The 23867-nt window shown below is 40.9% G+C and overlaps 1 protein-coding gene across 1 annotated transcript in view; it reads left to right on the top strand.

The window, feature by feature from the left end:
• The window catches only part of spir (spire type actin nucleation factor), a 315119-nt gene that overhangs the window by 280347 nt on the left and 10905 nt on the right, over positions 1-23867 (top strand). Inside the window, exons 11-19 of the mRNA XM_080282611.1 lie at positions 4708-4843; positions 6003-6208; positions 6792-7031; positions 13433-13558; positions 14660-14743; positions 16642-16865; positions 17787-17823; positions 20777-20784; positions 23297-23323. Coding sequence (XP_080138737.1) covers positions 4708-4843; positions 6003-6208; positions 6792-7031; positions 13433-13558; positions 14660-14743; positions 16642-16865; positions 17787-17823; positions 20777-20784; positions 23297-23323 — 1088 coding nt within the window. The remainder of the gene's footprint in view (positions 1-4707; positions 4844-6002; positions 6209-6791; positions 7032-13432; positions 13559-14659; positions 14744-16641; positions 16866-17786; positions 17824-20776; positions 20785-23296; positions 23324-23867) is intronic.

The following is a 23867-nucleotide window of genomic DNA, read 5'->3' as shown; positions in this document are numbered from 1 at the left end:
CATTTCACTGGCCTGCTCCCAACTCACACACACCCTCTCTCATATACCTCTCCACTCCATCCCTCCATCTCATCCTTGGCCTCCCCCTCCCTCTCCCCCCCTCCACCTCACTCACATACACTCTCCTCATCAGTCTCTCACCCTCCATCCTCTCCAAATGACCAAACCACCTCAATGTGTTCCTCCTAGTGCTTCCTATCACATCCACATCCACACCACAATGCTCCTTTATATCCTCATTTGTCAACCTCTCTCTCCATGTGACTCCACAGGCTCCTCTTAAATAACTCATTTCCACTGCTCTCACTCTTGACTTGTGTCCTTCCAACAACGTCCAAGCTTCACTTCCATACATTAGAGTTGGTGTCACAATATTGTCATGTAGTAACTTTTTCACTTCCATGCTCACTTCCCTGTTTCTTATCACTGCTTTCAAGGAACCAGCAACATTTCTTCTTTGTTGTACCCTTTCAAGCACTTCATCCTCCAAACTTCCATCCTTACTCATCACACAACCCAAGTACTTAAACGTACCGGTACTCACATTTTCCAATTCCTCACCATCCAACCTCACTGTACATTCACTGACTTCACCTCTCTCAAAGACCATCACTTGACTCTTCTCTACATTCACCTTTAGTTTCCATTTCTTACACACTCTCTCAAACTCATCCACCAAGCCTTGCAGCTCCCCTTCATCTTCACTCAACAACACTGTGTCATCTGCAAACAACAGTATAGGGAGTTTCCAAACACTACCCTCTCTCACCAGGGCCACTCCAACATCCACTGCCCTACCTTGTATCTCTTTTATTACCCCATCCATGTACAGATTGAACAACCATGGAGACATGACACATCCCCGTTTCAACCCAACCTTCAAAGAGAAAAATTCACGTAGTTCACCATCCACACGCACTGCAACCTTAGCATCATCATACATACTCTTCACAGCATTCAACAACTTCCCATCTACTCCTTATATTCTTAAGACTTTCCACAATCCTTGTCTCTTCACCCTGTCACATGCTTTTTCCAAATCCATGAAAGTCGCATACAACTTCTTCCCTTTCTCTAGAAACTTTTCCACTAAAGATCTAAGAATGAATATCTGATCTGCACAACCTCTTCCCTTCCTAAAGCCTCTCTGTTCTTCTCCAACTAATTCCTCTGTTATTTCTCTAACTCTGTCAATAAGTATCCTCTTCCCTTCCTAAAGCCTCTCTGTTCTTCTCCAACTAATTCCTCTGTTATTTCTCTAACTCTGTCAATAAGTATCCTACCATTCACTTTTCCTATTACACAAAGAAGACAAATGCCCCTATGATTACCACACACTTCTTTTTCCCCTTTTCCTTTGTACAAGGGAATAATTATACCCGACCTCCAATCCTCCAGGACTCTACCTTCCTCCCAGGCCAATCTGCACATCTTCCACATCCATTCTACTACTATCTCTCCCCCATGCTTCAGCATTTCACCACACACCATCAATTCCTGGGGCGTTCCCCAATTTGACTTTCTTCATTGCATCCACAACTTCTGTCCTACTGATTCCTTCTTGTCTTCTCACCTCCCTCCATCTCCCAGTCATTCCCCAGCCACTTATACTTGCATTACGTCCATCCTCTATGTTCAACAGTTCCTTAAAGTGTTCTCTTCATCTGCTCACTTTTTTTTTCCCTTCTCCACTAGTAATCTACCATTTTTATCTTTCACTCCCCTGCTACCTTCATTGCCATCCTGTCTTACTCTCTTCACCTCCTTGCTGAACATTTTCTTACAGTCCCTCCACTTTACACTCAAATTCCTTCCAAATTCCTCATCCACTTTCTTCTTACTCTCTTACTAATCTTTTCACCTCTCTCTTCCTTTCTGCATTTAACTCTCTCTTCCGCCTCTCAACTTCTTCCACGCCCCTATTTCTCATCCATTCATTGTACAGGTATGCTTTCTTCTTTTGTGCCACAGCCTGTCTCTCCTCTTCATTCCACCACGCTGTTCCTTGCACCCCCCTCCGTCTACTCTTCACCCCTCACACCACATCACATGCTGCACATATTTCTTCTGTGAATATCCTGCACACACCTTCCTAATACTCAGCTGAACAGAGGAAATTTTAATGTGGAATTTCCAGGAAGGAATTTGCATGAAAGGAAGGGGAGGAAGAGGTCCTGTTCCTGATCATCACTTGTGTATCACAAGAGTCATGAGGTTGTTTGCACCACAGTTGGTGGGCAGTGGGGTCACTAGATCCCTGTGTCAGTTCAAGGAGAGGAGCTTTTTGTTCTTTGCACCCACCCATTTTAGTTGTCTTTTATAACATGTAGGGTATACATGGTAGTATTTTTCTCCTATCCTCATGTTTTTCAATTTAAGAAATACTTCTTACAGTCATAGACTTAAAGTAATAGGAAAGGGTGGGCACTTGGCCCTCAAAAAAGACCAATGATCCCAGTCCAAGTCCTTGCCTCAAAATGGACCGACAGTCACTACCATGAACCTATCTGAAGAAAGGACCTAGAACCAACTCAGTCCTCGGTCCTTTTACATAAATGAAAACTTTTATTAAGGTGAACAATTAAATTAGACATAAAAAAAAAAATCTTACATGTATTACCCTAAATTATAATTGATCCATCTGTCTTTCTGTCAGTCTTCAGCCAGATGCCCCAATCCCTGTAAGAGGTGGCCACAAATAAATTGTCTCCATGTTGCCCTGTCCCCTGCCATTTTGCTGCCCTCCCCCCAACTTACACCCCCCTCACACATATACCTCCCTACTCCATCCCTCCATTTCATCCTCAGTTTTCTGCTCACCCCCTCCACCTCACACACATAGGCTCTCTTAGTTAGTCTCTCACTTTTCATTATAACTGATACAGTACATAAATGAAATAGTAAAAAATATAAGTAAAAGTAGGTACAGAACCAATTCAGAAAATGACAGTGAGTAAAACCTGAGTCCTGTCCTGAAGAAAAAGAAAAGGTTAAGTTAAATGCTTGAGTTTCCCTTCAAGAAGAGCAATATTTTATTTTTTTATTTTTTTTTTTTTTTATTTATTTTTTTTTTAAGAATAATGTAAAAAAAAAAGGTATGGATTTATTATAAAAAAATAACTAATTGTATTACTGATATTCAAAATGATTGATGAGTAGCCAGTAATGGACACCTATGTCTGACTGTTAGACCATAAATGCATATTTTAATGTGCTGTAAAAGAAAGTTGTGCTGTGGAAAAAATATTTTCCTTAGTCTTTAAAATGAATACAGTAGATAAATATTAAGGACTGAGGAATGTTGGACCAATCTGGAATTGCTTGGAAATGGCCCATCGGTCCTCATTTTGGTCCTTTTTTTTTTTTTTTTTTTTTTTTCTTTTTTTTTTTTACATGTCCAACTCTGGGCAAAGGCTTCAGGGCCTATTTCTTGGGGGCAGTGACCTATCCCAAGGCCCAGTAGTCCTCCTACACCTTCACATGTCACCACTTTGGCACTAATACCCACCATCCATATGAATACATGCTAGGGCTGTCTCCTACAGGATTGGTGTATTGATATTAGTGGGGGTATTTTTACGACATGGTGGCGGGTCATCTGGTGGATCAGGAAAGTCTGGATTTTAGGAAATTCAAGTCCTTAAACTGTTCCCTGCCCCAGCCGGGATGAAAAAAGGACCGATTTTCATGGTCATGATCCTGAAAAGGACTGAGTTCCTGGAATTTGGTCCTTCTGGAACTTGATTCTAACTGCCAATGGAAATACTGTAGATGTGGACATTAAACATCTTTTGTTGATATGACAACAAATATATACAAGTACTCTGTTGTGGTACTAAGTTTGTTATTGGTAGCGTACTGAGCACAGAGACAGAGTGAGAGAATGAGGAGCAAAAAAGGTTGAGGTGTGGGTGAATTTTGTGGAACAGGTGAGAATAAATAACACCTAGCATATTAAGGTGGATAAAGTCAGGAGGGAAATTGATCAGTTTTCTGATTAATTCTTCAGCCCATAGGTGAAGCCACAGATGTATCCAGTAGTCCACTGCATGAGTCTGCATCCTGAGAATTTTTGAGGATGTACCAGTTTCACTGTTTGTAAGATGCAAGTGCTTGGTGATGAATGGAATTCAGAGAGCTAGTCCCTGTGAATTCTCTCCACAGGCTACCGTCATTATGTTTGCAATTTTGGATTATGCACTTTTTCAGGGTCTAAAACTGTGCATAAGCAGAAATCAGAGTTTAATATCCATAGTCCTGATAATTAACCTTTTTAATTAATGTCATTGATCACTTTGCAAACCTAAGATCAAGAATCGTAAAATAGCTGAGTGTTCAGTAATATACATGTACCATTATAGTTTCTTGTAATGTTGTAATTAACAAATTATTACAGTTTTAAGAGGAGATAATTGTAGCTCAGTCCTGTGAAACTGATGACATCTTAAGTCTATTCTTGCTACATCCAGACAATATTGTTCAGCCAGGGAGAGACACTTCGTATAGGAGAGAGTTTATTTAATCTTCATTAATCCCATCCCTTCATGGGTGACCACTTAAGTTGAATAAAATAGTCTGATAGCAGCAAGAATATAGTTAAGAATGATGTCTTTGGGCTGAAGAGATTGAAATAATAATTGAGTTTTTATATAATCTATTGTCGCATCAGTACTGTATTATAGTAAGCTCTGTTGTGTTCCCCTGCAGGATGATGATGATGATGATGATCTGAGTGATATTCCTCCCTCATCCCCACGACTGGGCTATTCTTCAGTGGTGGGTGGGCCCCCACGCTCCCCCTCTCCACAACAATCACCACCAACATCACCCTGGTCACGCATGGGTTAGTAATATGCCTTAACCTATTCAGTCTGATGACATCATTTTCATATTCTTGCTACCAAGAGACAGCTTTATTTAGCGTGGGAGATTCTTTTGAACTAGGGGCATTAGGTATAGCATCCAACTCATTGTCATCATGAGAGGTCTTTCATCAAAGTGAGTAAAAGTGTTTGAAATTAGCAGAAGTAAATTGAAATTATACATCACCATATACTGTACATATATATATATAGCGAAGTTAAGCAACGTTGGGTCTGGTTAGTACTTGGATGGGTGACCGCCTGGGAACACCAGATGCTGTTGGCATCCCTACGTCAAGTGGGGTTGGTGGAGGATTAGTGCCCCTCCCTGTAAAACAATCAACTCTAAGCCCTTGGCCACCCTGTCTGGGATACATGGCGTCTGGCAATGAATTAATGATGAATATATATATATATATATATATATATATATATATATATATATATATTGCGGTAGGTGAGGGCGCTCACCATCCACTCACTCGTAGTGCTGCTGTCAGTTGTCTGCCCTTTCCTCTCCTCCATCCTTCCTTCCTTCCATCCTCTTGTCTTTCTTTTCTTCATTCTTTCCTTGTCCTTCTGCCTACAGGTGACTTATACTCCCTCTTCTGTCTTTCTTTCCTTCATTCTTTTCTCTTCCTTCTGCCTGTGGGTGACTCTGCACTGAATGACAAGTCAAATGGTTTCCTGATCACCAGGAAACCATTTACTACGCTGGGTGGTAACCCTATAACCAAGTATTGGCACCTGGTGGTTTAGTGGGTAATTATTGCGCTCCAATCGGATTGAGCCGTTGAAGGTTAATATCCAAGGGGTGGTTGGGGTTTATTGCTCATGTAATGCCTCTCTGGGATGAGTGAGGCTGGTCACTCTCATCTTAAATGTCAGGACCAACAGCCTAGCCCCGGGCTCCTACGCTCCTCATGGGGCAATGTAGGATTGGATGATGGAATATATATATATATATAATTTATTCATTTACTTGATAAATCCTTATAAGCTCTGCAATTTTTTGTTTTCATTTCTAATCTGACTTGGAATGACACTGCACCATCGAATAGTCATGTATAGTTGATATAATTAGTGTAACACACCGTATACATCATCTACTTTGTTTGAATTGTCTGTTTTATATTGCAGCTTATGACTTGGCCAACTATGGCAGCACATGTGGTACTCCAGAGCGTCGGCATTCCATCACCCTGTGTGAGACTCCTTCCCTGACCCAGTCTCTCACTCCTCCTGCCTCACTCCCACAGTCTCGCTCAACCACTGCCCCACCATCTCCAGCACACCAAGACTTCCTCCCCACCACCTCACAGACACAACGTGACTTCCTTTCATCTGTGAGTACTTACAGCAGATCACTCTGTTCCCCTTGTTCCATTGATTTTTAATTAGAGATATCTTTACATTAAGCTTTACAAAAACATTTTATTTGGTGGGAACCCATTCTTTTAGTGCTGAATATTAATAAAACTGCATACATACACACTGTAACCATTTTGATCTGTACATTACCATTGTAACAGTTGTCTGATGTTGATTCAAAGTGTTGTTAATTTAGAATATTAATTTCTCTACAGATAAGTTATGATGTCTGTCTGTGTGTCTATCTGTGTATGTATCTTTCTGTCCAATGCATGACACAGTGTCTCTCTATCTCATCAGAGTGGCTGCTACAAAAAGATTTCCACCCATCCTTATCCTGACTTGGCTGCACTCCATTCCATTCCACTCCACCTTCCTGCATGTACTCCTCAACCTTATTCTTCCTCTTCGATCATGGTCTGCCTGTCCTTCTGTGGTGATTTCATTGTAATACAAGTCAATATTGAACCATAGTCTAGAAATATCTTTGTACTGTAGTAAGAGTGCCTTACAGCCAGGGTATACAGTACTTACGCAGTTCTTTATATCCCTTGGCAGGCCCATTTCTCTTCGCGACTAGATTGCCTTGCCCTGACCCTGGAGGAAGTGGTTCACATCCGCAATGTATTGACCAAGGCTGACCTGGAAGCCTTGCCTCTTGACCTCACAATAAAGGAAGATATGGCCAAGGGCAAAATCTGTTTCCTGTGTATGAAGACCAGATTTGGCTTCTTTGGACCACGGGGCACTAATTGCCGCCTTTGTAAGCGCACCGTTTGCAAGAAGTGTGTCACCAAGGTAAGAGTAGCAAGCAGAGATTTTTCAGGTAGTTTCATATACTGTAATTTATGATGTCTGTAATCATTTATAACATGAAATTCACTTTGAGGTTACTTTTCATGGAACAGTAGCTTGATAGACTGGATGCATTTGCTATGGCAGTTAATTATATTTTAATTAATTTCTTTGTTGTACATTTTTCGTGTTTTTCACATACTTTGATTCTATCATGAGCAAGTCCTGGTCTTGTTATGTGCAATGCCCAATTAGATTCATACATAGTCTAATTGATTTGACATTTTTAACAACAAGAAATGCTTAACTTAGTTCAGAGAAATTGTTTGAATACCAGGCTTTTGCTAATGGTATGGTTACTAATGAAGAATAATTGTCCATAATAGAGAAGGGGGATGTTATGTTGTAAAGGAATACTATAGTTATATATCCTTGGTCAGAAAATTATCTGCACCCCTGGGTGTGATGAACTTTGTAGTGATTGACAGAAGTGAAACTGTTCATTTGGTAGTGATGGTAAATCTGAATTTTTGGCCCATGTTTCTAGATCACAGAAAATTTGTTGGGAGGATCATGTTGAATATGTATTGGGAGGACCATGATGGAAATTTGTGAAGAACTTTGTATTGCCTCTTGAGAAAAGAGCAAGTAATTTTTGTGATTGGAAAAAGTGATTATTTTCTGATAAAAGTATGTCAGAAATTGATTTTCAATGAAGGTATATCAGAAACAGTGACAGCGATAATTTTGCTAAACTTCACTTCATCACAGATTGATAGGGGTACAGCCATATGTAGAAGTTCACCGACAATCTTTCACCAGAATTGTGTCCTTCTCACCATATTTCTCATTCTTCCCCCTGAAGACAGATTATCCTTCTTTCTCATACCTGAACATTATGTGAATGATATAGCTGTCACATTAAAATAGTTTACAAAGGATTACAAAGGAAAGCAAACTGCAACAGACCTTTTGGTCCTTTCAAGGCTGCTTGTTAAAGAGTAGACTATGACTGCAAGATTTATTTCTACATGCCGAAGGATAATGATAGTATAGGAAGAAGGCTCTCCCTGCCTCCAAACCCTCCAGTTACAACTGGCAGGAAAAAGTGAGAAGGATCACCATGCAGCATGGAAAAACTGACATGGAAATGTCATAGGAAAGACTGAAAGAGAAAAGTTCTATTCTATCTATTGCCAGACGCCTCAATCCCGTTTGGGGTGGCCACAAACAAATCGCCTCCAAGTCGCCCTGTCTCCCGCCATTTCACTGCCCAGCTCCCAACTCACACTCCCCTCTCTCATATACCTCTCCATCCCATCCCTCCATCTCATCCTCGGCCTCCCCCTCCCTCTTCCCCCCTCCACCTCACTCACATACACTCTCTTCGTCAGCCTTTCACCCTCCATCCTCTCCACATGGCCAAACCACCTCAGTGTGTTGCTCATAACGCTTCCTATCACATCCGCATCAACACCACAACGCTCCTTTATATCCTCATTCGTCAGCCTGTCTCTCCATGTGACTCCACAGGCTCCTCTTATATAACTCATTTCCACTGCTCTCACTCTTGACTTGTGTCCTTCCAACAACATCCAAGCTTCACTTCCATACGTTAGAGTTGATATCACAATACTGTCATGTAGTAACTTTTTAACTTCCTTGCTCACTTCCTCGTTTCTTATCACTGCTTTCAAAGAACCAGCAACCCTTCTTCCCTGCTGTACCCTTTCAAGCACTTCACCCTCCAAACCTCCATCCTTACTCATCACACTACCCAAGTACTTAAACGTACTCACATTTTCCAATTCCTCACCATCCAACCTCGCTGTACATTCACTGACTTCACCTCTCTCAAAGACCATCACTTGACTCTTCCCTACATTCACCTTTAGATTCCATTTCTTACACACTCTCTCAGACTCATTCACCAAGTCTTGCAGCTCCCCTTCGTCTTCACTCAACAACACAGTATCATCTGCAAACAACAGTACAGGGAGTTTCCAAACACTATCCTCTCTCACCAGGGCCACTCCAACATCCACTACCCTACCTTGTACCTCTTTTATTACCCCATCCATGTACAGATTGAACAACCATGGAGACATAACACATCCCTGTTTCAAACCAACTTTCAAAGAGAAAAATTCACTTAGTTCACCATCCACACGCACTGCAGCCTTCGCACCATCGTACATACTCTTCACAGCATTCAACAACTTCCCATCTACTCCATATATTCTTAACACTTTCCACAATCCTTGTCTATCCACCTTTTCATATGCTTTCTCCAAATCCATGAAAGCTGCATACAACTTCTTTCCCTTCTCTAGAAACTTTTCCACTAAAGATCTAAGAATGAATATCTGATCTACACAACCTCTTCCCTTCCTAAAGCCTCCCTGTTCTTCTCCAACTAATTTCTCTGTTCTTTCTCTAACTCTGTCAATAAGTATCCTACCATACACTTTTCCTATTATACTAAGAAGACAAATGCCCCTATGATTACCACACACTTCTTTTTCCCCTTTCCTTTGTACAAGGGAATAATTATACCTGACTTCCACACCTCCGGGACTCTACCTTCCTCCCAGGCCAATCTGCACATCTTCCACATCCATTCTACTACTATCTCTCCCCCATGCTTCAGCATTTCACCACACACTCCATCAATTCCTGGGGCTTTCCCCGATTTAACTTTCTTCATTGCTTCCACAACTTCTATCCTGCTGATATCTTCCTGTCTTCTCACCTCCCTCCTTCTCCCAGCCATTCCCCAGCCACTTATACTTGCATTACTTCCATCCTCTACGTTCAACAATTCCTTAAAGTGTTCTCTTCATCTGCTCACTTTTTCTCCCTTCTCCACTAGTAATCTACCATTTTTATCTTTCACTCCCCTGCTAACTTCACTTCCACCCTGTCGTACTCTTTTCACCTCTCTCCAGAACATTTTCTTACAGTCCCTTCACTTTACACTCAAATTCCTTCCAAATTCCTCATCCACTGTCTTCTAACTCTCTCTTACTAATCTTTTCACCTCTCTCTTTCTTTCTACATATAACTTTCTCTTCCGCCTCTCAACTTCTTCCATGCCCCTGTTTCTCATCCATTCATTGTATGCTTTCTTCTTTTGTGCCACAGCCTGTTTCACCTCTTCAGTCCACCACGCTGTTCCTTGCACCCCCCTCCGTCTTCTCTTCCTTCCACACACCACATCACATGCTGCACATATTTCTTCTGTAAATATCCTACACACACCTTCCACGTCTCCCATCTGCTCCAATTCATATTTGCCCAATCGTTCCTCCAGTTCTCTCTTATACTCTGCCTTTTTCTCATCCTCTTGTAACCTTTCCACTCTCCTTGCAACTACTCCTTCCTCTCGTCTTTCCCTTCTTCTATTCCTCCATCTTACTTGAATTCTAATTCTGGCCACCACCAAGTAGTGGTCAGAAAGTCCACTCCCCCAACCTCTATAAACTCTTGCATCCATTACACATCTTCGCATCCTTTCATCCACACACACATAATCAATCATTGGCTTCCTTTCATTCAGTTCACCACCCACCCTTCTCATCACTCGCCATGTATACCTGTGGATCATTTTATGCCTGAAGAGGGTATTGGCTATCACCAACCCCCTCCCAGCACAAATGTCCACTAACGCACTCCCATTCTCATCTATCTCAGCCTGCACATCCCACTCACCAACTATTCCATCCACCTTCATATTCCCAACTTTACCATTCATATCACCAATCAAAAACACTCTATCATTCCTTCCAAACTTTTCCATGCACACTTCTACATTTGTCCAGAACTCTTCTCTCACTCTTCTAGCACGATCTTGCATTGGCGCATACACACACACAATCGCTCACATTTGTATTCCAACTTTCAACTTTACCCACACAATCCTTGACCCAACTGATCTATACTGTCTTATGCTCCTCTTCCATCTTTTACTCACAACTATACATACTCCTCCCTTTGCCCTCTCATTCTTACCTACTCCTGCACATATACCCCATCCATACTCCCATTCTCTCACACTTTCTCCTCTCCATTTTGTTTCAATTATTCCACATATATCCACTTTCACACCCTCAAGCACCTGGACAATCTCTCTCTCTCTCACCTCATCATTCGCTCCCCTTACATTCCAAGTTCCAATTAACATGTCCTTTGTCCGGTCCTTGGTCGTCATCGTTTGGTCAGTCCTTGTCCGAGGCTTATTGTTTGTTTTTTTAGTTAGTCGTTTTCCGGGGAGGGGCACTAACCCTCCGCCAACCCTTTTAGTCGCCTTTTACGACAAGCAGTTACATTCTATAATACTTTATCTATAAGCTATTAGTTTGAATAACCTGAAAGAGAAAGCAATAAAGTAAAATGAGTAATCAAATAAATAAATAACTAAGGCATGATATTATGTATGTGTATGTTGAGTTAGTGGGGTGTCTGTTCACACAGTGTGAAAATTGGAGTGTGGGTGTTCAGGGGTGGTGCAACAGCCTTGTCTGGTGCTTTTAAGGTAGGCAGCAGTCAGTCAGGCTCCAGCTCCATTCATTCCACTGTGACAAGGAACTTTCCCATTCGGGACAAGTACACAAGTTACCTCCTGAAACAGTGGCCCCAGGTACATTAAAAAAATCCCAATGGTGGTCACTTAACCAACAGGGACCCCTCTGTGATCCACAGCCCATCATAGGTCAAAAGCAAGAGTAGTGACCATTAACTCAGGGTTATCTGTACAGACCCAAGTCTGTGCTTATACTGCGTTATTTGCATTTAGCAGATTGATAAATATCTAATGATGTGATGCGACATAATGTACATGTATGTTAATTTTATGGGGTGTCTTGTAGACAGGAGGGGAATGTACTTTTGCATAGCTGGTAAAAGGAAGTCTGTTCCAGATATTTATGACTCTGTTGAAGAAGAAGTATTTTGCTTTATGGGATTTGAAACACTTTTCCATAATTTTGTAGCCATTACTCCACAGAAATGTGTTGTTCAGGAGTAAACACACTTAGCTGGGGTTCAGATAACTAATACTCATTCAAGCGTTTTTTAAAGGTACTGTATCACAGTTTACTACATTTGTGGGAAATTTGTTCTATATATTTACAACTCTGTTAAGTAAAAAATGCTTAGCTTCATGGGACTGAAATTGTTTACCAATAATTTTATGACCATTACCTCTATTGTAATTTGAGCGATCAACTATGAAATATTTATCGATGGCCAGATTATTGTGTCCTTTAAATATTTTGAATACTTGAATCAAATCTCCTTGTAACCTGCTTTTAGTTAGGGTAAAAAGATTCAGGGCTTCTAAATGTTCCTCATATGGCTTAATTCTGGATCTAGGTGTCATCTTTGTTGCATTTTGCCGTACTCTCTGAGGTTTCTCCATATCGTTTTTTTAATCCGGTGACCAAAATTGGACGCAATACTCCAAGTGCGGGCATACAGAGGAATTGCAGTTTACAAAGTGAGGATGATATTATCGGATTTATATTCAAATGGTCTACCTATGCATCCAGTCAATTTATTGGCATTCTTAACAGCTTCCGTACATTGTTTGCTTGGTTTCAAATCATTTGTTATTATAACTCCTTTATCTTATTCACGTAGCATCTTTCATAGCCCTGGGCAAGAGAGAAGTGTTGATGAACTTCTGCTCTTTGATGTACAGTACATGTTTATCTAAGTATGCTTTTAGTAGTACCAACATTTAATAGTTTCTTTTATTTCTTATCTTTACTAAGTACAGGTATACCCTGGTTTAACGATGCAGTTGGTTAGGTAAAAATCCATCATTAGGCAAGGTATCGTATATCAGGGTAGTTTTAACATGTAAAGTAATGGGATGCGTTTTTCAGCCTTGGGTTTCCCCCCAACCCAGTCCAAAACCCACTCAAATGAGCCCAAACACAAGTTTAAAGCCAATCTAAATGGCCCAACAGCTGTAAAAGAAGCAAACCTAAGCCAAACACCTCTAAATAACTCGCCAAAATCAACAAATAAAATCTGAAAATCGTCAAATATAAGTATGGAAAATTTCAGACTTGGTAAACTGTACCCCAAAATGACATTGTGCACCCCACCTGTGGCTAAAACACATTGATCTAAGTCTAAAAACTGTTTATAAATCAACCTAAAAACACAGTTTTAGTCTAAAATACAGTATCATCAAAATCGGTAAAAAAAAAAAAAAAAAAAAACCATCGTTAAACTGGGGTTTGGCCATCGTTAGGCAGGGTATGGTGATATTTCTACCTCCATTGTTAAAGGGTATCGCATCTAGGGGTATTGTATATTGGGGTATTACTGTACAGTACTCGTAATCTTATACGTAAAAGTCAGAATGATACTGGAATTAATATGTGGCTTTACAGATGCGGATTCCCACAGAGCACTTCTCAAACATCCCAGTACAGATGTTAACACCCCAGGCCCTGTCTCCACGAGAGGATGAGGAGGACAATGTGTCCCTTCCAAGAACCATTCTTTCTCGGCTTACGGTGAGGAAAATTGCAGTTTAACACACTACACTTTACATTAACACATCAGTATTGCGCCATCATGGTTACTTATGCACCTATACAGTTATATTCATACAATGTTTCAACAGTCAAATACTGCATGTACACAGCATACTTTTCACTATTTATGACCTTGCTATACATTATTCTTAGTTGACAGTAAAACCCAAATTAAATCTCAATCACAGTACAGTACTCCCACTTACAGCATAAGCTAACAGTTTGAAGATATATGGTACTCTTCAGATCCTCTTACAGGTCTGTGATAGCTGCTCCTCCATGGTTACACAATGCTGTTCATTTACAGTACAGTAATTAGAGAACTAATACTGTACGGCTGTATGTTGTCTGGGAGGATGGGATTTTGATTCCAGATTGGGGCAGGGAACTGTTAGATTATCTGAATTTGATGAAACAGACAGTACTGGTCTTCCACAAAGTCCATTGGTGTGGTATAAAAATTCACTCACTTACACAGTCACACGAGTTCTGAATGAGACAGCCCTAGCGTGTATTCAGTATGGACATTGGGCATTTGTGATGGAGTGATATTTAGAGATTAATCCTGGCCCTTTGGGAGGAGGCTTTCAGGTCTGTGTCCAGAGTTGGATACTAAAAAAAAAATAAAAAAATTATCCATAATCCTCTTCCATTTTATCATTACGATTCTCCGTTCTATGCTGAGAGTTGGACACACACAAAAATCTTTTTGTACCAGTTATTACACTACTGTAATGTATACACTCTTGCCTTACACTTCACTCTTTTCTCAGCATTGAATACTCCTATACTTCTCTTATTCTGGATATGCGTGTTCTATTATGACACAGAATCATTTCCATAATCTCAGGTATTATGATGTCGTCAATACTCTTCTCCAATTATGTGTGGTGTTTATGTGTACAGGTACTTTAAGCCTTTGATATTAACTATAGTATTCATTACTGTCCTGGGAAGACAGACTGCAGTGAGATGGTGGAATTATGTATAGTTACTGTGTTTTTCAAGAGCCAGCTAGTTTCCCTAAACAGTTGACAAAGTGGGGACTAATATGAAGTAAATGAAGGAATTTCTTTACAGTTTAACATCTCTGACCACATCGCAAAGCGGGTTCAGGTAAAAGAGCATGGAGAAGTGAGAACTGGAAGTCATAGCGAATGCAAGGTACAACAGGAGTTGATGGAGACAAGACATATGCTTAAAAACTCCCAGTGCCTTTTAGACTTACAGACTGTATGCTTTCCCTTAAAGCTTTTTCTTTTTCATTTTTCATTTTTTTTTTTTTCAGGCAATGCCTAGTTTCTCAATAAATTAAATGACATTTGTTTAAAAAATAAGATTCACCATCAGTTTTCCAACCGTCTTGAGAAATGACCATGATTCTAAGATTGATAGTCAAAAGGGTTAAAAAAATTACTGAATATATTCATGAAGTATCTTAGTGCAGTATTTGACATACTTTATGTCCTTCGGGGTTTACTTTAAATTTTTTAAGCACCTCTGCTCAAATATGCAGCCTTGATAGTTTTCAGCTTTACCCTATGCCGTATTTTGCATTCACTTCACCAGATTCAGATAATATGACAGTTGCATGCACTTTTAATCTGGACACCAGAGTACATTACTGAGTGGATGCATGGTAGCCTTTCTAGACTTAAGTTGCCATTTTGCACTGAGTGTGATTGCAGTTCCACCAGAAATGATCCTTCCCCAAATCCCAGTGCTGTAACTGTGGTGTTTGTGTGCATGCATGCATGCATTTGTGTGTGCATGCGTGCATGCATACTTGTGTGCATGCATGCGTGCATACGTGTGTGTGTGTGTGTGTGTGTGTGTGTGTGTGTGTGTGTGTGTGTGTGCGTGCGTGCGTGCCTTATGTGCTGTGATGTGATGTGTGACCCTGGCTTTCCGGAATCCAGAAAGTGATTGATGCTATTTGTATAGTGTCTTCATCGTGAGCTTTTCTTTTCAGTAACCCTTCCTTTTTTTTTAATTAAGCTTCTCCTTTATAATTCCAATGGGTGAAAAACTATATATAATACTGTATGTACTATATTTTGTATCACGAAATGTTTGCAGATTGTCCTTCAAAAGAATTTATAATAATATGTATTCATACTACAAAATTCAGATAATTTAATTGATGATGAGTTAGGATATTTAGTGTCACTGGAGTATTATGCTTTTGCTTTTAACCCAGCCCTAGCAGATTTTTTTTCAAGTTGTTCTTTTTTGTACCCTCCAAGTTTGTTTAATTCTTCCTTTGATTGGTACAGTGAAAGTTTGTGTTTGCTTATACTGTACAGTACTCTGAGTTAGTACAGTACAGAATACAGTCACCTCACCTGTAGTGTGCTTTTGCTTAACACTGATTGTATATAAATTGGTAGGCACTTGTTTAGGTCCTCGAAACTTCAGTTATGTGATTATGTCCACCATAACATGGACCATGGGCTTATATGGCCAAAAACAGGGTTATCTGTCACAGCATGGATGTGTATCCAAACACTTCATGTGACTACTCAGAGGCTACAGTGATGATGTGGATGGTGGTGTGGAGTGGTGGTGTGGGATGGTGATGTGGGGTGGTGGTGTGGGATAATGGTGATTTGACCGATGGTGTAGGGTAATGATGTGATCGATAGTGTAGGCTGGATAATGGTGTGAGACGATGGCCTAAGTGATGGTTTGGGGTTGATGATGTGGGGTGATGGTATAGTTTGGGTGTTGGTGTGGACTACTTGCACGCTTCAGGTTACCTACAATGTTTTTTATTGTATTTGTCATTATTTTGTATATTTAAAGCCCATTTGAGGTGGTTAGAACAGACTTGGGGGATTATTAGGGATGACACTGGGAGGGGGGGTTCCTGACCATGGGCCATTTCTGGCCAAAGACTATATCTCCCATAGCATGTATTCCTGTTGCAGTCTTCAAGTTACTGATGAATTAGCACATTGTAGGTGAGCCGACTAAAGATAAGCACATCATAGGTCATATTATCGCTTACTTGATCTGATTTTTAATGAAGGCCAGTTCTGATGTTGTGATGTTTCCTTCAGGACCTGCCCATCCCTGGTACAAGTAGTGCAACCAGTAGTAGTGGCATGGGGACAGAACGACGTAGCAGTACTGAACGGCGCAGTGGCAGCACTGAGAGGCGCAGTAGTTTGAGTGGTAGTGTGGGGTCAGCACCTTCATCCCCAGCACTTTCCAGGAATAGTGATGGTCCCAATTCACTCCCTACACAGCCACCAGCACCGTATGTCAATGAGGCCATCAGGAAGTGAGTAGAGTAACTAAATTCACACAGTACAGTCATTGCTCAATGAAATTCAAATTCTGCACATAAACACAGTACTGTATGCATGAGTTCCTGATCCCTTATTTTGTGGAAATCAGTTCTTTATGGCATGGGATATTTTGTGATGAGACCTCCACAGAATAATTTCTGGTTTAATGCTTGAGTAGCAATTAATATTTGTTTATTGTTAATTTTATGCAGTATAAATGTATGATTATGACAGTGTCACTGTTTTTGCATTTGTATGTGGGCATATGAAAGTTTTGTATTTTATGCCTTATAATGCCTTGAGTCTCAAAGTAATCCATCATGAGCTAATATCTAGAATCTAAATCTCATTTGCTCTCTCCACAAAGGAGAAGTAATAAAAAAATGAAAATTGCTGCTTACATTTTGCCAGTAATTTTAAGTGTCTGCATGTTTGCTTTAGTGTGCTTGTGATTTTGCATAAGTTTTCGTTTGTGTCTGCTTTTGATTGAAAATTTCTTGCTTTGCATTTCCTTAACATTTGGAGTTCAGCTTCTTTATGATGTTGGTTGTAACGCTTCTTTACCTTACATTGTTTGTTAATCATATGGTTTTTTGAAAAATGTAGAATAAGGAAGGTTGTTGATAACTGGGTTGAAGAGAGTTTGCTCTGATTGTATGATCTTCTTGAGAGAGTGATTAAAAAAAAAAAAAGGTGGGAAACGGGTAAATATAAGTGAATTTAAAGGTGGGAGGAAGTGTGGTATGCCAAGATAAAGGTACATGGATGTGGGAAATAAGTGTATGAAAAAAAGTCAAGGAAGCTACATAGACTATGGAACTGGGATCAGGTTGGTTGGATTAGGCATACTAGTTGCAGCCCAAAAGATTGGGGAATATGACCGTGAAAGAAAAATTACTAAACCTAACTCCTAGTTTCCACCATCTCCTTCAGAGTAGCCCCCTTGGGCATGTATACAGTGACCCCAGGAATTATTGTTATAATTATTATTACTTGATGTAGTGCTGCTTTGGGTGTCTGCCCTTTCCATTCTTCCTTCCTTCCTCATCTCTCTTTCTTTCCTTCAGTCATTCTTCCTCCTCCTGCCTAGAGGTGACTTTACACTCCTATTTCCATCTTTCTTGCCTTCATTCTTTCCTCTTCCTTCTGCCAATGGGTGACTCTACACTGAGTGGCAGGCCAAAAGGTTTCCTGTACACCAGGAAACCATGTACCGTGCTGGGTGGTAACCATATAAACAAATTGTGGTGCCTGGTGGTTTAGTGGGTAATGAAGGAGCTGCAGTCAGATTGAGCCTGTGTAGGTTTATACCCAAGGGGTGGTTGAGGCTTATTGCTCACAAAATTCCACTCAGGGATGAGTGGGGATGGTCACTCATTTTAAATGTCAGGGCCAACTTGCCTACCCCCAGGCTTCTACGCCCCACATGGGGCAACACAGGATTGGATGATTGATGGATGGATTTGGTGGGGATGCTCACCATCCACTCACTCGATGTAGTGCTGCACTTGGGTGCCTGCCCTTTCCTCTCATCTTCCTTTTTTCCTTCCTTCCTTTTCTTTCTTTTTTTCCTTTATTCTTTCCTCTTCCTTCTGTCTACAGGTACCTCTGCACTGAACAACAAGCCAAATAGTTTCGTATACACCAAGGAACCATTTACACTGCTGGGTGGTAAATATATAACCAAATTATGGCACCTGGTGATTTAGTGGGTAATTTAGGTGCTCCAATCGGATTGAGCCTGTGCAGGTTTATAACCAAGGGGTGGTTGGGGTTTATTGCTCACGTAATGCCACTCATGGATGAGTGATGCTGGTCACTCTCATCTTAAATGTCAGGACCAACTTGCCTAGCCCTGGGCTTCTACGTTTCTCATGGTGTAACACAGGATTGGATGATGATGATTATTATCATTATGGTGGTAGGTGGGGGAGCTCACCATCCACTCACTTGATGTCGTGCTGCTCTAAGGTGCCTGCTGTTTCCTCTCTTCCTTCCTCTTCTATCTTCCTTTCATTCATTCTTTCCTCTTCCATCTGTCTATGGGTGACTCTACACTGAGTGACAAACCAAATGGTTTCTTCAACACCTGAAAACCATTTGCCACGTTGGTTGGTAACCATATAACTAAACTATGGCACCTGGTGGTTTAGTGGGTAAGTAAGGCGCTCCAGTCAGATTGAGCCAGTGCAGGTTTATATCCAAGGGATGGTTGGGGTCTGTTGCTCACACAGTGCCACTCAGGGTGAGTGAGGCTGGTCACTCTCATCTTACATGTCAGGTCCAACTTGAGTAGCCCTGGGCTCCTACGCTTCTTATGGGGCAACACTGGATTAAGTCTGTCTGTCTATTGCCAGCCACCTTAGTCCCGTAAGGGGTGGCCACAAACAAATCGCCTCCATGTCGCCCTGTCCCCTGCCATTATTATTATTTTTATTATTTTACTTTAACAAGCAGTTTATGGAGATGAAGCTTAAACTAATGATATCTCATATACTACAGATGAGAGGAGATTGGAGTGTTATTTTCTACATAACAAAGAGGAATACTTGGCTGTCAAGCTTAGGGCTAAGAAAGAGGTATACAGGACAAAATCTGAGTCTCAGAAACTTACTGGATAACCTAAATAGTGTTGAAAAGAAGCATATCATATTGAAGGCGGCAAATCAGATGAAGAGGGAAAACAAGGATATCTTAGGTGAGCAGTGTGTGAAGTATAATGAAGGAAAGGTAATGATGAACAGCAAGGATAATGAAGATGCCTGGAGAGAGCATTATAACTGGTTGCTGAATGAGGAGTTTGACTGGAACAATGAAGGTTTGGAGTCAGCAGATCCAGTGTTTGGCCATTGGTCTTTCATTGAAGCTGCTACTGTGAGCAGGGCAATAGGCAGGATGCAGGTGGGGATGACAGCAGGTGGGGATGGGTTGACTGCTGAAATGCTTAAGGCCTCCTGAGATATAAGAGTGGGGTTAGTTACTGATTTGATAAGTACGAGAATGTATGAGTATGTTGTCCCAGATGATTGGCTGAGGAGTGTAATTGTAAATGTGACCAAGGGGAAAGGTGATGCCCTGGAAAGAGGAAATTATAGAGGCATAAAATTTTTGGACCATATAATGAAGGTAATGGAGAGAGTTCTAGAAGGTATGATTAGAGAAAGTGAATATTGATGAGATGCAGTTTGGGTTTTTGCCAGGCAAAGGGACCAGTAATCCCATATTCATTGTTAGACAGCTTCAGGAAAAATATACTATATAGGAAACAAAAGGGATCTGTGCTCCGTTTTTGTAGATTTGGAGATTGCTTTTGACAGATTCCATAGGGAGGTGGTGAAGTGGGCAATGAGAAAGCTTGGGATCGAGGAGTGGCTGGTTAGAGTGGTTATGCCAGTGTATGTGGGTGCCTGCACTCTGGTGGGAGTGAATGGAGATATGAGTGATGAGTTTTACATGAATGTTGGTGTCCATCAGGGGTCAATCTTTAGGCCCTTATTGTTTATCATGGTGCTTGAAGCCTGCTCACATGACTTCAGAGATGAAGTCCCATGGGAGATGTTGTATGCCAATGTTTTGGCGAAATCTAAGGGAGGTGGAGGAAAGATTTAAGAAGTGGAAAGATGGTATGGAGCTCAAGGGCTTGCGAGTAAATGCCAATAAAGCAAAGGTGGTGGTATCTAGGGTCATTGGTGGCACCACAAAGAAGAGGGAGTGTGGCCATGTGCAGTTTGCCACATAGGTGTGGGCTGATGTCTGTGAGCCTTGTGCCTTGACAGTAAATGGAGAAAAGAGTAAAGTAATGGTATTTGAGAGAGAAGGAATTGGTGAAAGAGTTCAAATGCTTGGGTACAGTGATAGAAATGAGAGGAAAATGTGCAAAAGAAGTGGAAAGTAGAGTGACAAGGAAGGAAAGTAGCTGGTGCTGTGAAGGCCTTGATAAGAAACAGAGGCTTGAGTGTTGCAGCTACACGAGGCTTACTTGGAGTGTTAGTGCCATCTTTAATTTATGGGTGTGAGACTATGGTGTGGCATGAAAATGGAAAGTCAGGAGTGAGAGCAGTGGAAATGGGACTGCTGAGGAATGTATGTGAAATACAGACAGTGGATAGGATAGGAAATAATGTGATTTGTGAAAGATGTGGAGTGAGGAAGTCTGTGGACATCAGAATCAAAGAGTGTGTACTGAGATGGTATGGTCATGTGGAGAGAATGGATAACAGTAGAAAGGTGAAAAGGTATATCTGAGCGAATTTGAAGGAGGGAGGAGCGAGTTAGGCCGAGGAGAAGGTGGAGGGATATGGTCGATGAGTGTGTGAGGGAGAGAGGTATGGAAGTCAGTGAGGCTAGGGGACTGACAAAAGATTGAGCTGGCTGGATGAATGTTATGAGAAGAAGTGCATGATCAAGGTTTTGGCACCCCTTTTTAACGTGACCGCGTTCGGATTAACTCTGTCGGATATGTTTATGCGAAGCTACAGAATGTGGTGAAAGTTTTGTGGCGTACCAGATAGAGCCAGGATTCTGTGGGCTTGAATGACAATTGAATGGAAGCATGGCCCATTGGATTGGACGAACTTGGGCTGTCTGGACATTGCTACTCTTCACCTTGCCCTAGGGTGGGAAAGGAGGTCCGGATGATGATGATGATGATACATCTATCTATCTATCTATATATATATATATATATATATATATATATATATATATATATATATATATATATATACAGTATATGTTTACAGTGATTCAGAACATTATCTGACAATAAAATCTAGATCAGATATTCATTCTTAGATCTTTAGTGGAAAAGTTTCTAGAGAAGGGAAAGAAGTTGTATGCGGCCTTCATGGATTTGGAAAAAGCATATGACAGGGTGGATAGACAAGGATTGTGGAAAGTATTAAGTATATATGAAGTAGATGGGAAGTTGTTGAATGCTGTGAAGAGTATGCATGATGGTGCTAAGGCTGCAGTGCGTGTGGATGGTGAACTGAGTGAATTTTTCTCTTTGAAGGTTGGGTTGATACGTGGATGTGTCATGTCTCCATGGTTGTTCAATCTGCAATTGGATGAGGTAATAAAAGAGATACAAGGTAGGGCAGTGGATGTTGGAGTGGCCCTGGTGAGAGAGGGTAGTGTTTGGAAACTCCCTGTACTGTTGTTTGCAGATGATACTATGTTGTTAAGTGAAGATGAAGGGGAGCTGCAAGGCTTGGTGGATGAGTTTGGGAGAGTGTGTAAGAAACGGAATCTAAAGGTGAATGTAGGGAAGAGTCAAGTGATGGTCTTTGAGAGAGGTGAAGTCAGTGAATGTACAGTGAGGTGGGATGGTAAGGAGATGGAAAATGTGAGTACGTTTAAGTACTTGAGTAGTGTGATGAGTAAGGATGGAAGTTTGGAGGTTGAAGTGCTTGAAAGGGTACAACAAGGAAGAAAAGTTGCTGGTTCCTTGAAAGCAGTGATAAGAAACAGGGAGGTGAGCATGGAAGTGAAAAAGTTACTACATGACAATATTGTGACACCAACTCTAACGTATGGAAGTGAAGCTTGAATGTTGCTGGAAGAACACAGGTCAAGAGTGAGAGCAGTGGAAATGAGTTATTTAAGAGGAGCCTGTGGAGTCACATGGAGAGACAGGCTGACAAATGAGGATTTAAAGGAGTGTTGTGGTGTGGATGTGGATGTGATAGGAAGCATTAGGAGGAACACACTGAGGTGGTTTGGCCATGTGGAGAGGATGGAGGGTGAGAGACTGATGAGGAGAGTGTATGTGAGTGAGGTGGAGGGGGGAAGAGGGAGGGGGAGGCCAAGGATGAGATGGAGGGATGGAGTGGAGAGGTTTATGAGAGGGGGGTGTGAGTTGCAAGCAGGGCAGTGAAATGGCGGGGGACAGGGCGACGTGGAGGCGATTTGTTTGTGACCACCCCTTACGGGATTAAGGCGTCTGGCAATAGATAGATAGATAGAATCTACTAGATAAAATGTATTATATTTTGAGGTGATTTAGCAAGAAGGTTGTTAAGTCATCCCAGAATATATATAAAACTAGTGTATTTTGTGATGGTTTATTTACCCACAAATAAACTAAACTGCAGATACCAAAGCCTCAGATAAGGAGAGACCACTGTACTATGGTTGATGTTTTGTATGCTTTTCCTTTTACTCTGGGATAAATCATTTACACATATTATGATACCAGTCACATTTATTATATATGCTTTACTGTACTGTATAGACCTTTATTCTTGTTATTGTGTTATTGTTTTGATGTTAGACTTCCATATTGCTTTTGTGGTTATACAGTATAATGTTGTGCTTGAGCTTTGCTTCCAAATATTTGCCTCCTTAGCTTGTGCATGTTCTTCCTGTCCTCCAAATATCACCGAATTAAACGTGTCCACACCGTTTGTCACTATGGAAAAAGGAACAGGCTCTCCCTGCCAGCCCCCAAGTAAGTTGATCCTACTGTACTGTATTGGTTGTTATGCTGGCTTACCAGGATACACATACAAGCAGGTAGGAAAGAAAGATAAAATATTCATTGATATACAGCTTCTGGTATTTTTAGATGAATTGAACAGAGAAATTTAGTTTTGTGTAATAATGTTATTGGAGCAGAACTGAATGCTCTCCCAAGTTGGCTGGAATTCCCACTAATGTTTTTTCATAGTGTGTTAGTTGCTCCTTCTTTTTGTCATACAGTACTGTACTGTAGTAAATGAATAACTCATTGTATAAGTGTCACTGTTGCCTGTCACCATTTTAAAATTGTACTAGCTAACTCCTTTCAGTTTGGTGTTGTCAAGAGTACCATTACCAGTACATTATACACTTAGTTTTCATGGGTTATTGCCTTTATCAGGAGGGTATCTAAGAAAACGTAACTTACTGTACCCCAACATTTTTCTAATGTAGTAGATTATATAATTTCTGCATGTCTCATTCTGTTACAGTACTGTAATTAAAGTCCTATGATGGGGTTTGCTAAATGATGT

Source organism: Coenobita brevimanus, chromosome 94 (assembly GCF_032717465.1).
Source record: "Coenobita brevimanus isolate Jiangsu-jjx chromosome 94, ASM3271746v2, whole genome shotgun sequence".
NCBI lineage: Eukaryota > Metazoa > Arthropoda > Malacostraca > Decapoda > Coenobitidae > Coenobita > Coenobita brevimanus.
This window is presented reverse-complemented; position numbering and strand designations above follow the sequence as displayed.